The 17,427-nt window shown below is 37.0% G+C and overlaps 1 protein-coding gene across 9 annotated transcripts in view; it reads right to left on the reverse strand.

The window, feature by feature from the left end:
* STARD13 (StAR related lipid transfer domain containing 13) overlaps nucleotides 1-17,427 on the reverse strand; it is a 487,031-nt gene that overhangs the window by 275,107 nt on the left and 194,497 nt on the right. For 7 of the 9 annotated variants that reach the window (XM_070577983.1, XM_070577978.1, XM_070577991.1 and 4 more), the window contains one exon: nucleotides 11,547-11,580. In XM_070577983.1, the coding sequence (XP_070434084.1) occupies nucleotides 11,547-11,580 (34 nt within the window). Of the gene's footprint in view, nucleotides 1-11,546; nucleotides 11,581-16,771; nucleotides 16,820-17,427 lie in introns of those variants that run through there. The other 2 variants (XM_070577982.1, XM_070577977.1) reach the window with 1 other exon arrangement.

Below are 17,427 nucleotides of genomic sequence, written 5' to 3' on the forward strand. Positions count from 1 at the left end.
TGCACTGATGAATAGGCAAACTAAAGGTAGTATAGGCTTACAATACAATATTGTTCATCAATAATTAGAAATGAAGTCCTGAGACATGCAACAACATGGATGAACCTTGAAAGCATTATGGTAAGAGAGTAACCAGGCACAAAAGACCACACATTGTATGACCCCATTTATGAGAAATGTCCCGAATAGGCAGGATTTCTTTTTGGAATGATGAGGATGTTCTCAAATTGATTGTGGGGATGGTTGCACAAGTCTGTGAATATACTAAAAATCATTGAATTGTACACTTTAAGTGGGTGAAATGTAGGCACACAAGTTACATCTCAATAAAGGTGTTTTTAAAAAATCTGTTATGTTAAAAAACGAAAACACACAGATCAGACTACCTAGGTTGGAATCTGTGCCCTACCACTTGCCAGTTGTGAAGCCCTGAGCTAGTTACTTCATCTCTCTGTACCCAATTTCTTCATCTGTAAATGAATGAGTACTTCCAGCTCAGATCTCAAGGGAGATTTTCACAGAGGTGGAATTCGGGCTGGTCTCAAAGACAGTGTTTTTATAGATTATGAGATGAAGTCCTTAAAACGGAGGAGAAAATAACTAACACTTCTGGAGCAACTATTGTGTGCCAGGGTCTGCGCTAAGTATTCTGTGTATATTACTGCATTTAATTCCACTGCTTTGTATTTGTGAAAAGATTGGCTCTGAAAGTGAAGTGATTAAGTGACCAAGTAGGGGTTCAACTGCAGGTCCAGAGTCTCCTGTGTCTGGCTAGTGTAGCCTGAAAGGAGGGAAGCATAGACGGCCAGAGGAGGGAGCCAGGTGAGTTTGTCTGGCAGCCTGGGAGGTGGGTGAGGGTCAGTGGCAGTCAGTCTGCTTAGGAACTTTGATGACCAGACAAGTTTTCTGAATTTCATCCCATGGGTGATAGGGAGCACGGAATTGCTTGCCAAAAAAGGCCATAAGCAGGGGCCAGCCCCATGGTGTAGTGGTTAAGTTTGGTGCACTCTGCTTTGGTGGGTTCACAGGTTTGGATCCCAGGCATGGACCTATACCACTTGTCAGCCATGCTGTGGTGTGACTCACATACAAAATAGAGGAAGATTGGCACAGATGGTAGCTCAGGGACAATCTTCTTCAGCAAAAGAGAAAAAAAGGCCATAAGCAGTAGGGATGTGGATGTATTTTTATATATAAAAATTTAAATTCATCTTGTACATTATTATACAGCTCAATTGTACCTTTCAGCAGCCTCACAATGTTACTCAAAATAGACATACTGTGACAAACCTGGCTTAGTGAATTTTCCAGAAGAGAAATTGGTTTGCTTCCACAATTGAAAGATGACTTTTGAAGATGAATTAAAATCCCACCTGAGTCTGTGAGTTTGTTAATTTGAGCTGCTGATTGTTGTGAAATGACAGATTGATTTTGATGTGAGTTTTGGAGCTAAGACTAGATAATAGCAGCCTTTAAATCTCTTTAAACCCTCAAAAGATGAGCAAAAATTGTGGTCTCACTAAAAGAGTTCAGTGAAAAGGGAATAGATGTAATTATTCCAATGGAATAGCAGATATGCATTGTATACTCATTTATTTATTTATTTATTTTTTTGGTGAGGAAGATTGACCCTACACTAACACCTGTGCCAATCTTCCTCCATTGTGCATGTGGGACTCCACCACAGTGTGGCTTAACGAGCGGTGTGTAGATCCACTCCTAGGATCCAAACTCGCGAACCCCGGGCAGCCGAAGTGGAGTCCATGAACTTAACCACTATGCCACTGGGCCAGCCCCAATGGTGTTTTGTTTTTGTTTTTTTTGACTAGTACTGTAGGTAGCACGAAGCCTTGCCAATGCCTCCTACTTGGAAAGAGATTCTATCAAAGTCATCAACAAGCAGAGTGTCCAGCAAGCATCTGGAGTGTCTAGGGACTGTCAGAACTGGCACGCCAAGGTTGGCATGAGGTGTTTGAAGGAACAGGTAGCAAATGGACATGCAGTCCCCTTCCAGGCCCTATCCCACCCTCAAGACACGCTGCTCCATTTGTGCAGGTGTTTGGACGGTCTCCAACGCAAGGGTGCTCTTTCTCTCTAAGTCAGAGGTTCTCAGTGGAGATCCTACCTCCTAGAAGGGTGCATCTTGAGAAAAAAAGGAAGTGAGTGCATTTTTTTTACTGCAATGGTTGGAAACTTCTACTGGAGTTTAGTGACTATCCTGAAAACCATGGGACAGGCCTCATGGTGAAGAGTTGCCCTGCTTTCTACATGATTTCCAATCTCCTGCCACGTAAGCTAACTGAGCTTCTCTGAGACTAGACCCTGATTCCATTTTACACACAAACAGAAAGGAATTTTTACATGGTTTTAATACACACTGAATTTTCCAACAATAAACTATCATTAAATTGTGGGAAGACTGATATTTAGTCTGACTTAGCCTTATTCTTATTTAGCAAGTATTTAAAAATGTTAAATATGACCACCCATGTTTAAACCATTTATTTTTTAGTTATCTAGGTTTTTCAATACCATTTTCATGCATCAATTATACAATTTCTCTATAGCTCCTTGTAGCAGGGCTGCTTCTGCTAATCCATCTTCAATTTTCTGTTGTCCATAGAAGGAAATTATCTTTAATGTCTTTTGAAACGTGAGACAGGCTGTATGCATCGACATGTCATGGAATTTCAAGAAATGAGATAGGTTTCTGGTGAGACTTTGTTCCTACCCTGTCCCATGTTATTACAGAGGGAATTAATTACTGTGACACCATATGTAAATAAAGCCTACTCATTTGCAAGAATATCAGACCTTCTCATTTTCTCCACGTTAACAGTCAACAATTTGTCTTGGCATCTAATCTTTAGTTAGGCTATTTTCTTCTGTCTTTCATTATACACCTGTGAGTCTGTCTATTATTATTCTAATTCTACCCTTACTTCCATTCCTTCCTTTACCTATAACTTGTCTACAAATGGATTCTCATATTCTTACTTCTTTTAAATTCCAAACTATCTATTATAAGCATCAGACTATTTCATTATATCTTCCAAGCTGAACATTATATATTAAATACATAATCACCTAATTATACATTATTTTCCCTTTTATTTCATTTATTATGCTTAAGGCATTATATTCATTTTTGAAATTACGTGTGTCTGGTATCTATAAATTTCCTTTCAGAACATAAACAGAGTGTACTATTTGCTATAAAACTTTTTGTGAAATGTTTTTCATATTACATAGTCACTGTGCTTCTATTATTCTGACAAAACACTTTTCACATTTTATGTCTGAGAAAACAGAATGAGACTTGCCCAAGATAACACATAAAGAATGAACTTCGATATCTTAAAAGTTAGTTGGCTTCTCCTTCTATTCTCAGTTGAAGGACTTGTTAAAAATAAAACGCTTTATCATTCATCATTTGGGTAATGAGTAAATATAAGTCGTAGTTGGAGAAGATTATGAGAACTTTGTATACAGCTAATAATTATTAATAATAATAACACAAGTAATAGCCACCGTGTATTGATTACAAACAAGCATCCTACTCAGAACTTTCCATTGATTATCTCTTCTAACCCTCATAATAATTACACCAAATAGGTATGTTGTTATGTATGATGAGTAAAAAGAGGCTTGAACAATTCAGTAACTTGCCCTTGGCGATGAGGCTAGTAAGCGAGAGAGACCTAGACTCAAACTTGGCCTGTCTCCAACACCGACGTGCTCTGTCTCTAAAAACAACAATGTTCTTTAGTTTTGCATTAAGAAATTGAAAACATAAAAATAATCTTTTGGCTAGCAGAGGGATGTAGGAGTGCTTCCAATAAATTCACTAAGGAAATAATAATCTCTACAAGTATTTCAGATCAAAATGAGGGAGGAAAAGACGCTATGACACACTGGTGGCTTACTGATTTTCACTAGCCATGTCACAATGACATCCCCTTTCTCACCACTTGGAGTTGATTCATCCACTATGGCTCTCCACAAGGACCATATCAAACAGCAAACCACAGAGTGATTTATAAAGAGATGTGCTGCCCAAAATGGCAGCCACCAGCCATATGTGGCTATTGAGCATTAGAAATGTGGCTAGTCTGAATTGAGATGTGCTGTGTCAAATACGCTCCAGATTAAGAATACTTAATATAAAAAAGTGAAATATCTCATTAGTAATTTTTATTTTTATTTTATGTTGAAATGGTATTTTGGAGATATGGGCTAAGTAAAATGTTATTAAAATTAATTCCACCTGTTTCTTTTTACTTTTTTAAAGAGGCTAATAGCTTTTAAACGACATACTTAGCTCACGTTTGTGGCTTGTATTATATTTCTATTAGACAGCACTGTTGTGGACCATATGTCTTTTCAAATTACCAATCTTAGAATCAAATCATGGAAAAAACATGTTGAAAAACAAAAGCAAAACAACAAACAACACTCAATACTTAGTGCGCTAGAAAAGTTATTTGACTAAAGTTTCAATCTTAGTTTTGTCTGCCAGTTAACAGATGCATAAACTTTGACCAATCATTTAATACCTATTAACTTCTGTTTCTGTAAAATCAAATAATCACTATGTGGCTTAGCTCATGGGGTTGTTACAAATACAAAAGGAATAATTATTTCATCTGTTCATTCATTCAACCACAATTTATCAAGGGTCCACTATGTGGCAGGTACGAGGGATACAAAGAATAAGAAGTCCTGGTACCTGCTCTCAGGGATCTGACGGAAGAAGTTATAGATGTTATAGGAGCCATGACAGAGAGCAGCACAGAGTGTCTGTGACTGCTTAATTCAAGGATTAGCCTTTCACCTGCCTCTTGAAGGTGAGGAGGAATTTGGCAGGTGGAGAAGTCAGGGAACATCACGTCTTCATCTCTCCCAGGTATGAAAGAACAGAGTGTGCACAGTGAGCAATAGGGGGGATTAAGATGCTGGCAAATAAAGGAGGTGAGAGAGGGCCCTGTTTCCTGTGCTGGAAGGCTCTGGGTTGGAAGGTTCTAATGCTGGGAGAGAGGGGAGAAAAGAGGAACCACAATCACTTGCTAGCTTTTGGTGCTGGTGCCCATATTCTAATCTGATTTTGGACTCTTTGTTCCTTTCTTAGAAGAGGATGTCAACAAAAGACATGAATATAAATTGGTGGGACTTAATTGAATAGTATTCAATGATTAATTTCTGTAAAAAATTGTATAGGGCAAAATATTCTCTTTTTTTTTTTTTTTTTTTAAAGCATATGCTCAGCTCTTTGGGTTAGGACAATGCCTCATAAAATTGTCCACATTTTCAACAGGGTAATTGCAGGGCTGCCTAGGGGAAAGGGCAGCTTCGCCAAGCCATCCGAGCCTACAAGAAATCATTTTGACCTACCAGTATTTGCAAAGACTGAATTGGTTGCTAGAGATAAATATACACCAAAGTTATTCATCTGTAGTAATGCTGCAGTCAAAACGATCTAAATTTTTCCACGGGACTATATTTATTTACATTAAAATTGCAGTGAAAATAATGGTGTATGAATGATACTTTCAAGATTATATATTTGAGTATAACATACTTATAAAAGGCAATTTCAAAAGTAAAAATTATGGCTGCTATTTAACACTAGTATTTTCTTTAATGCACTTTTTATGGAGATTGCTGTTTCAAGAATAATAAAAATAAACATTGACTAATCTCTGCTTTACTTACAAAATGTAGGTATATTACAGAATCTCAAAATGAAAAAATACTTTATTTTCAACATTATGTGTACATTATTTAAGAAATCAACCTGCTATACATAAAAGTAGAGAGACCCATTTTTTTAGATAGCAGGTAAGAAGATAAAATCATGTTGCTATTGAATAGAATAATTTTTTTTACTTTCAGATGGTGAAACAAATAGGACTTAAGGCTAAAAGGATGTTTTTCAGGTAAGGTCTGTTATTTGCAATAAATGGTACTGAACAACAACAAAAATTGATACTTCAGAGTTTCTAACTGAAGAAATTATTGATTATATCAAAGAAGGATTCTTTTAACAATATAATATTCTTCCCCTGTTGCCAGCAAATTAACTACCAAGTATTCTTCACTGCTTTCTGGTTTTCTACTTTCCGGTCATGATCTCATCTTTTCAAGGTCTCTCACCTTCTAGAAGATTCTGCCTCATTTCCCAAAGGACCACAAAAGGGAGAAAGCAGGTACTGATCTGTCTTTTATCATTCAGAGTGTGCTCAGGTCTAGCTTCCTCCAAAAGCATTCCAGAAGGAGCAATAGCAACAAGATCAAACCTCTTGCTTTGCTTTAGTTGTGGTTTCCAGAATTCACTCTTTTATAAAAGATTACTATTTATAAGGGGACATTTAAATAAAGGTTCGTAATCATATTTGCAAAAATTAATGTTTCCTTGATTTTAAGGATCCTGCCTGTGTCCTGATGTATTTACATTCTAAATAACAGCAGAAATGTAAATATAATAGAAAATATGTGTTTTGATCTCTCGATGTACTCTGATTATTCTCTTCCTCACTAACTGTGAGCTCCTTGAGGGAAGCCACTGTCTTTTTCTTCTTTGTGTTCCCTGGAGTGAAGCATAGTGCTTACTCAAGAAATTTATGAATACATAAAACAGTAGTTGAGGTTTATAGGTCAACGAGCAGTAGCAACTAGCAACCCCCTGCCCCCAACTGTTCTCCTTGGGAAGTATTTGTTTAGTGAAAAGTACATGGTCTTGAAAATCAAATAGAACTAGGATTAAATTCCAACTCAGACACTCCTTGAGCAGCTGAACCTCCTTGACCCTTAGATTTTTATATGTATAGAGTGAGGACAATACCTCTTACATTACAGGGGTGTTTTGAGGATTGAATGAATGAAGGTTCATAAAGGATGTATGATAATGCTGGCCTGGCACGAAATAGGCACTCCATAAATGCTGATCCTCCACCTTCCTCTGACACCCAAGACCGACCCTCTTCATGCTGGGCACTCAGCAATGTGCCAAGAGGCTCACAAAGCCACTGGAGGAACATGATGGTCTTCCTGCTGCATATATTTTTCTAGATGGCACATAATTATATTAATACAAAACAATTATTCAGGGATTCATTTAGTCAACAAACGTTTTTGAGCACCTGCCATGTAGCAGTAGTCTATAGGGTACAAGGGATAAAATAATGAACAAGACATGGACCTTCTAGTCTAGTAGAACGGAAGGAAGGAAAAAAATTACAAATTCTAAGTGCTCTGAAGGAAACAAAGAGATTGCAGAAACAGAAACTAGCGGTTGGAGGAGTCAACATCTTTAGTCCAACTGGGCAGAGAAGATGTTTCAAAGCAGGTGGTATTTAAGCTGGATGATGAGGAGATGGCCAGGCTAAGAGTGAGAGATGAGCATGAAGTGGAGGGAACCGCAATGTAAAAGTCATCTGAATTCTTCAGGTAAAACAAATTCTATGGTTGCTGGCTTGGCAATTTCCTTGCCTCCCTCCTATCCAGGGCTCTTTGGCAGACGTTTGGGAAGCATTGCTCTGGAGAAGACCTTGAGTGCCAGCGGCAAGAGGTAGGGATAGTGGATAGAAACCACTCTTCTTTCCCCATCTGTATTTACGTTGGCAGCTTGCAAGGGTTATAACTACATATTCAGAATAAACTGGGACAACTCAAATATGAAGGGAAAGAATGTGTTTTAACTAGATTTATAGAGCTCTTAAGTTTTCTGTGGCACTTGCATTTCAAGGTAGAGATTCACACTAATGATAATTAAATAAAACCAAGGTTCTTCTTGGCACACTGATGCTTTTGTTTTGCCTCATGTGGGCATATTGCCACAGAATGATAATTGCCTCTCTTTAGATAGCCGCAGGAAATCACAATTTTAAAACTTATTAAAGTTTTAAAATTTCGCTTACTAATTTTCACTAAATAGTCACACATTTACTGAAAAGCTCTGGTCTCACTGAAGAAATCTTAAGAGAGAGGATTAAAGTGAGGTGAGTTTCTTGAGGGGGGTCTGATTTTACTTTACTCCTCTTTGTGTTGCTAAGACCTTGCACAGTGCCAGTGGCTGTTCAATAAACACTTGATGAATTAAAATGAAGTTACAATTTCTAATTGGAATTGCTGAGGAGTTCCGAGAATCTCTTGGACTCAGGCATTTGTCACTACAGTTAAATTCCAGTGAAATAGAAGAATATGTACATTCCAGAATATATGCTTTTGTTCATAATCACTGGATTTGGCGGTACTTTTGGCTTGCTGCACACTCTGTATCTCTAACACTTGTGAAATTGTGTCTGTAACAGATCCTTCATATTCTTGATAGTGGGCCTAACAAAACGCCATAACACAATGCAACTGAGACGGCAGAAAGTAATTACAGTACTTGCAGAAAGGATGAATAGTTATGGCCATGAAGCCTCTTTTGAAACTGTTGTTAGAGGAGTTGTCCCTGTTACCCTAGTGAAATTACTGAGGAAAAAAATGTAAGTGATTTCTTCAGATGCGATCTTATTTTCCTTAGACTTTAAAATTGTTTTCTAAATGGAAGAGAAAAACTTATACAATCTTGAAGGGAAATGTATGTTGAATGCTAAGAACAGTGTATCAGCGCAAGACTCAAATATTCCTGGTAGTGAGTAGTTCTGAAATTTGACTTTAGTCTCCTATTTATAAATTTGAAGAAATGAAAAATACATACGGTGAGAAACTGAATTTAAAGACCTATTAAGTCAATCATAGCTACTTGGGTTAATTTTTAACATATGTGTATACTTACAAACATTTATATTCACTTTTCAAAATTAAATGTTCATTTCCTTAGGGAAGGTATAATTACAATATATACCATTCATTTCTATTCTGATTTTTTATCTAACAAAGACTACAGGTGTAAACTCAGAATTTACTCCACTGTTATCATACTAGGCTGAAATCTTTTGGTCCCAGTGGGCAGATTAAACTGCTTGGAAAAGAGCGTGGTTATTTAGTGACATTCTCTCTTAATCTATTAGTGAAAGCAAAACAATAATGGTACTTTAGACCACCTCATCACGGCTCAGCTTTTCTGCTTCAGATCACTATTACTTTGGGATCCATATTTATCCCTCACCAGTGACTAACACCAGAAGAAAATGTGGACCGGGCAGTTTTAACACACAGGAAAGAATCACCAGCAATTACCTTACAAGGGCAAACAGTGAGGTTGGGTCACAGTCACATCCTTCTCCTGTCATGTTACACTTTACATTTGTATAAATTGAGTGGCCTCTTCAGTCTGGCTGCCATATTACATCTTTGATAAAGCATACAGAGAGAAGCTCTTGGACACTCCAACCAGGAAGCAATGATGGCGAGCCAAATTAGAAATGAGGAGAGCTGACTTCACATTTTACCAACAGTGGGAAGGAATGATCATTAAACATTTAAACTGTGAAAACAATTTAATTTGAAAGACAAGATTGAAAAAAATAGGCAACTGTAATTGAAAAATCCAAACTTACGGACTGTTTTACATTTGCATGGAAATTTGTAGTAGGCTTCAAAAATTCTCCTCTGATTTCCATATGCAGGAAAATTGTTCTCAGACATCCTTCACTAATATTTCCTACTCCCAGAGTGCTTTCCATAAATATTTATGTGAAAATTGATTTGACTCTTTTCTAGTTTCTGCTGACTATTTCCTGCCTATTCAATTTTTTTCTGCCAAAATGAAACGCTGGCTGGCAGAGTGGATAAGCAGCTAAAAATTCAGTCTCTGATAGACTGAACGCCCACCGCGTGACACTTGAATACTTGGAGATCAGCTTCACATCCAGTCTGGCACTTTACAGCATATCAGAGCCATCAAAGCCAAACTTCTCCTTTGGATATTTGTTAGAAAAGTACTTGTCATTTCTGGCTAGAAATTAAAACTGCACTTGTTTCTTATTTATTCTTTTGACTGTAGCTTTTAGTATATGATGGAAAATATCTTTTAACTATGACAAATTGGATATGCTCATAATAAAAAGAAAATCTATCTGCCACATTCTAGTTCTCAAATCTCCAGGGAAACATTTTGTTTGTTGAAAACCTTCAGATGCTACTCATTTGTGTAAGTCCCTGATTTGGTCATTTGTCAAGTGAGGCACATTTTTTGCTGATATAATGCAGTATCAACTCTTTGAATTCAGGTTGGAATTTCAACAAGAGAGATGAAACACAGAGGGTTCTACTTATGGCATAATTTCATATAATTTTAACATATTCATATGATTTTAAAAGAGGGCTTTGCTTATCTCCCACTTAAGCGTCAGGTGGTTGAGGGTTATGTATTGTTAACGTTTCAAATATAAAAGTGAATATGGGCAAAATTAGGTATACTTGATGCTATAAGCATTTCACAGAATGGCAGGAACTGTTTGGTGGTTTTAGTGATACAGCTGGTGGGCCCATCACACTCGCTAAAGCCATTTTTATGACAAAGCTCCAGCCAGTCACTTTGCCTGATGGTCCAGTGCAAATGTCTCCTTGCAAATCTCCCCAAGAGATGGAAGAAGAGCAGATGACTATATCCCAGGGGTCCAACGCTGATACTAATTCAAACTGAAGCTGAGCTCTTGGGTTTTTGAGCAATGAACTAAAACTTGTTCTCCAACAGATTAAAAAAAAATGGGATATTTGAAAATAGAAATAATAATAATGATTCCAATATAGATAAGGACAGCACTAAAGCATTATTTGTCAGTTGTATTCTTTGACAAAGCTATTCCAAAACCAGGCTTTAAAGATCTAAACTCAGAGAAAAGCAGTTTTAATTTTGCATTGAATTCTCCCAGAAACACACAATCTTCAAGATATGAGGAATTTGCATAGTGGCATCACACAGTTTTTGAAGTGGTTTCCTTCTATGTATAAGCATTTAAATGACCATATAAAGTTAGGACAAATGAGAAGATTCAGAATGATGTATCCACAATGACTGTTCAAATAAAGAAGTGTTCAAATAAAACAACAGCTTCTAGACAGTTGCTGGGAAGTGGTGGTTCAGGGAGTTGTTAGCTGCTATTTTACGCAGTCATTGAAACAAGAAAGGCAATAAACCAAGATATAAAACATTTTGATTTGCGCAGAACATTTCCAAATCTAGAGTCTGTATAAATAAAAATCACTACCCTTCATTATTGTCAAGAGGTCTCATCTTCTTTACATCAAAACTTCTAAGTTTCGATATGGGTGTAAACTTTTGCTTAGTTCTCACTTAATCTATAGTATATATTGCAAGATAAAGACTGGTTATGAAGAGGAATTTTCTTCTGTGTGAAACCACTGTACAAAATGGGGATTATACCCACAATATGGCTGCATGGGGACTATGGAAAAACCAAGTAACTGATCCAGTTTGCAAGATGTAGGACACAGTCTGATTTAACACCGTACTGTGACTGTCGGTTAGTCAGCATGACTCATGGCATGCTTACATTTATTGTGACGAGGTAAGGCTTTTCAGCAACAACTTTTTATAAACAATTAGTAAGATATACTTCATCAAGAGGACTTACCTCCTCTCTCTTTGCTTCGTTTGTTGGAGAGCTCCTGTAAAAAAACATCACAACTCTCTTAATATCTCAAAATTACACTACTTTCATCAAGAATAACATCATGAACTTTGAAAAAGATCATATTGTAAAATGAGAATCAAACGGCTTCCAGAAATGACAATAAAATGCCCACTAGGGTATTAGAATTGAATGATTTTAGTCTGCACAAATCATCTGGAATAATAAAAGTAATGAAAATACTCATTCACGGGGCCCACGCCATGGAGGAGTGGTTAAAGTTCCAAGTGTTCTGATTCAGTGGACTGGGTTCGCTGGCTCAGATCCCCAGAGTGGACCTACTCCACTCATCAGCCATGCTGTGGAGGCGTCCCACATATGAAACAGAGGAAGATTAGCAAAGATGTTAGCTCAGGGCTAATCTTCCTCAAGTGAAAAAAAAAAAAAAAAAGAGGAAGATTGTTAATGGATACAAGCTCAGGGTAAATCTTCCTCACACACACGCACAAAATCCTCATTCACAAGGAAGATGCAATAAGTTTATTTTTCTCTGATTTATATAAAGATTTACATCATACTATGTGTCCACTTAATAATCAGAAGAAGACTGAAGTCTAGTTTTGGACTTCTACTCCACTACCCTCATGTCACCACAACCTCCTTAGTGCTAAATCCAGTCCCTATCTCACTTTATTTCTTAGTAACATTACAGCAGCCAAGCAGCTGACCACTCCGTCTTCTGAAACTATCCTTCTGGGGATTTGTACTCCCACGCTGACCCTGATGTCTTTTCTACCTCTCCAGCAGCTCCCTCTCATTTTCTTGGTGGGCTCTCTTTTTTGCTTGTGCCCTTCTATATGTTGGTTTCATATACTTTTGTTTTGTTTTGTTTTTTTCAGGCATTGGTGCAGGACTTTCTTCTCACTTTGCACTTTTTCCAGGGTGATCTCATCTACTTTCCATCCATGTCCTGATAACCTCCAGATTTATATCTCCAGCCCACGTCTTTTTCCTTGAGTTCCAAGCCAATAGAGGAAACTGTTTATTGGACATCTGCATTTGGACATTTCACAGACAACTTGAACTCCATGTGTCCAAAACTTAACATTATCCACCCCCTCACACACACACTCAGCCCCAAACTGATCCTTTTTCTGTGTTTCTATCTTAGCAAATGGCATGATCACGGCTATCGACTGAATGTTTGTGTCCCCCTAAATTCATATGTTTAAGCTTAATCCCCAGTGTTTTTTGGAGGTGGGGCCTTTGGGAGGTAACCAGGTTTGGAGGAGGTCATGGGGGTTGGGCCTCCATGATAGGATAGCAGAGAGAAAGCTATGTGAGGACACAGCAAGAAGATGGTCATTTGCAAACCAGGGACCCCACCAGACACTGAATCTGTGGGTGCCTTGCTCTTGAACTTCCACCTTCTAGAACTGTGAAAAATAAATATTTGTTGTTTAAGCCACTAAGTCTATGGTATTTTTGTTACAACAGCCTGAAGTGCCTAAACAACCATCTTCCTGGTTGCTCAAATCAGAAACCCAAGGATCATCCTTGACTCTTTCTTGTCCTTCTAGGTAAATTCTGTTGACTCCTACTTTCAAGTCTTGCTTGCATCCGTTTACTTCTTTTCACCCCTACTTCCACTTCCTGGGCAACATTCAGATCTTGCCTAGATAGTTGCAATAGCTTCCTAACTTCTAGCCTGATTCTAGTCTTATTCCTTTCCAATCTATTCAAATCCAGTATGATCTGCCTAAAATACAACCTGATCATGTCACTGTTCTTCGTGAAACTGTTCGATGGTTCGCCATTATCCTAAGATTAAATACAGTTTAGAAGTTAAGATCATATGTTTAGCACTCAGAAAGACAGTTACTAGCTTTATGACCTTAAGAAAGTCCCCAAACTTCTCTGAACCTCATTTCCTCATCAGACAAATGGGATTGCTTTGAGGACGAAGCACAGTAATACATGTCATGTGTGGAGCAGCAAGTGTGGCATAGGAGAGACACACAATAAATATTTCATGGTTATTCTGAAGGAAATTCTGAAAAACAGAGACTTACATTTTACTTTTTCAAAACATCAAGTAAATAATACTCTACAGGAGTCAGGGATGAAAGAGACAAAAAGCTGATGCAGTTAAAACTTTGTCTTCACACCACAGTTCCTCTCTGCCTCATTTTTCATTCTTTCTCTCCCTGTTCTGTGTGTCTGTTCATACTAAGTCTGGATAAAACCAAATCCACAAAAAAGCTGGTGACTGACAAGGAGAAGAGTCGCTTTTCCCTGGAATATTCCCATTTTAAAGGGTACCATCTGACAAGAAACGTCAAGTACTGACTCTAATGGTAGAACTCCAGACATTGTGACAAGGAGGAGAAAGCTCTCTCCACATTTCTCAGTCAACACCAAGGAGGCGGCTACTTACTGCTCTAGAGAACCAAGCTGCCTGGAGTAGTATATCATATTAAACGGTTTTGACTTGGTTTGGAAGCAAACTTATTTAATGGCTATTTGACTTGGAACAGCAAGTAGATAAAACTAGAAAGTAAAACACGTTCTGTTAGCTGAACATAAGAAAATATTCAGAAATTACTTTCTAAATATAACTAATACCTTAAAAATCATACAACATAGAAACAATCCAGCAGAATTCTTCAAGTTCAGCTGTTTAAAAATTCTCACTTATGAGCCGAGAGCAATTGCTACAGAGAGATTTCAGCCTGAGGGCTTGAAAAGGAAACAAAACATAGTAAGTAGACTTCCTCCAGCACTCCTGGAGACTGGCTGCTAACGGAGCTACGCACACATTAATATGAAGAAGAAGAAATAATCCTTGACGGAAGAACTGTAAATCAGATTACTTGACTCCAAAATAAATCAATGCAACCCAGATGAAATAGGGATTCCCAGATAAAATAGAGTATTTAACAAAAGTATGACTGAGTATTACGTAGTTCTAATTATAGGATGTTTCACTAAAAGGTGCACAGAATTTGAATTTGATAAATATATAAATGCACATAGAAATATGAAAAATGTTAATGTTGTGTCATGATGCAAAATAAGAGAAATTAAATGCCTGAAGTTAAAGCAAGAAAAATTGAAGAATAAAAAATATATGAAAAATATTACTAAAGTTCAAAGATGGTGAAGATATTAGAAAATGTATGTAACCATTTCAATAGTTCATGAAAAGTTAGAAGCAGAAGTATAGGGAAGCTCAGTTCCTCGGAAAATTGATGAGGCAAAGAATAAACATATAACATGTATTTTCTATAATGTGTCAGTTTTAAAGGATTCATAAATGTGATGATGAACATATATTTCCTTATGGATATACCCTCTGTTTTAGCATAACAATTTTCGCTAAAAATCACTGGATGCCAGGGGCTGGGGGGAGAAGAGAATGAAGAGTTACTGTTTAATGGGTACAGAGTTTCAGTTATGCAAGATGAAAAGGGTTCTGGAGATAGGGGTGGTGATGGTTGCATGGCAATGTGAATGCATTTATGCTACTAAACTGTACACTTAAAATGGCTAAGATAATAAATTTTAAGTTATGTGTATTTTTCTACAGCGAAAACAGAAGACACAGCCACCAAAGCTCTAGATGCACATGTTTTGTTGCAACTGTTTATGTTCAACTCCCCATTACCTTCCACCTCAAACCCCACTGTTTAGAGATCCGCATAATAGGGTAGAAACTTTTTAGACCCCAGCAATGGAGCACATTAATGGAATATCTCTAAGATCCAAAATATGATTTATGGGCAGATAATAAAGGAACTGTTACTAACTTGGACATAATGGTTTATACTCACTTGAAGTCATTATGAGATTACAGTCAGCTCTAGAAACATAATGGGAGCACGCACTATGGAGCCGCCTCTGGGATAACATCACTCATTGATGCCAGTATAGTCAGGGTAAACATCTCCAGACCACCCATGGGTTATTTCTCTGAAGATTTTACACAATAAATATTTGAGTGCTTAGTCAGTATATAAAACACACATTTCCAACACTATGCTGGGTGCTCGACCTTTCCTCTCTGTTGTACAGCTCTCTGGGGGCAGGTGAATCATCCAAACTGGAGGTTTGGGAACTCTAGAACGGTTAGAATTGTCTCATAGATAAATCGTAGTAAATTCATTTGAAGTATGTTTAAGAGTCACTTGCTTCTTTTGAAGAGATCCCCAAGAAGGTGTTAAATTCTTAATACTTCTAAAGCCATAGTAATTATAAACCCATGTTCACACATCTAAGAATAACAACATTTTAGGAAGTTGTTCTATGACATTGCAATTGTTTTTTGGAACAAATTTACCCAAACATGTATCCTTTGCCCACATAGACAAATATGCCCATTAAATGAACCGAACAACACTAGAGAACCATAAAAACATCCAGATAATTTTTTATGGGGAGGCTATAGCCCGTGGGGCATGTGATGATCAATCAAGTCAATAAGTACATTGACTACTATTGTCCAAACCAGAAAGTTGTTTCGACACCTGCTGCTCCTGAAACACAAAGGGCCCATTTTTTCCTAATACTTTTATAGTAAACCTGTAAAACCAAAACCAGCAGACAAAATCCCAAAGCAAATAAACTCTTAGGTAAACATGTAAGCCATTTTACTATTTGCTTTTTACTTTGTCCAGAATACACCTGCTGGTTTCAAATTCAATAAATTATATTCAGTGGTGACCCTGATTTAAACATTGAGGAATAGTGTCTAAGGAGGAACAATGAGCAGCTAAGGCTAATCAGCAGATTAGAACTAGAAAGCTGGGTTCCTGGACAAATATAAAGGATGAGGGTATTACACAATGACTTTGGCCCATGTAATTTAAGGCCGGCTGACTTTGATGTAGGTAAATTTATATCCCCAAAAAACTTTTCGTAATCCTCCTCATCTTAGCTACCTAATAGATCATGTATAAACTATATATAAAAATGAAAGGGAAAAGGAAATATTTTAAAACATTACAATCTGCAATTCCAGAGTCATTTCAAGGAGGCCTGCCAAGAGAAGAGGTTCAACCAAAGTATCGGTTCGTGATGAACTAAAATGAAAATATAATGTTCCTTAATTGTCATACTACATTTTCATTACTGACTTTAAATTTGAATTCAAAATATTCCAAGTGTAGTCTTGCAGAGAGTTTCCAAAACTTTTTATTTCTGCAAAAATTCGATATAGTGGTTTCTACCTGCTTGTCAAAGCTATTTCCTCCTTGACTCATGTTGAGAAAAGGCTGCAGTGACTCTCAGCTGGTGCGGGTGTGGGAGGAACAGACGATAACAGATTTCCTCACCGATAACTGTGCTGTGAAAGCCACAGATCAGGCTGCTAAAAAGGATAAAGAGAATACATTATATAATTTAAAATCTACTCTGCACTTTTACTTGACCTTCCCCTGATTTCCTCTAGACCTGAGACATATAATGTTTATTTCAGTGCTATATAAAAATCTCAATAAATCTTAAACATGAGAATCAAATGAAAATCTACTTTTGAAGATTTAAAAATATTTCAGTTCAGCCCATGATGTATAAATCTTTCTACTTCTAAACTTAAATTTTGACATACATACATATTAGTTTCACTTATTTGAGTAGAGGCAGTAATACATAATTTCAGACATTCAATCTAAATGCAAAAAAAAAAAATAGTCTTTATTAGTTCAGTGAGTCTAAAATGATGTTATTTAATAAACCATGGCATTTTAATAACTATTCTTGACATCTGGTGCTAATAAAAAGGATTTTATATTTTAGAGTTAACATTTAAAGAAAAAAATCTAACTGTAGTTTTACTATTTATCACAGACCACAGATGGCATAGGCCACATTTGAGTGGCTTCAT

This window comes from Equus przewalskii, chromosome 16, assembly GCF_037783145.1.
Source record: "Equus przewalskii isolate Varuska chromosome 16, EquPr2, whole genome shotgun sequence".
Lineage (NCBI taxonomy): Eukaryota > Metazoa > Chordata > Mammalia > Perissodactyla > Equidae > Equus > Equus przewalskii.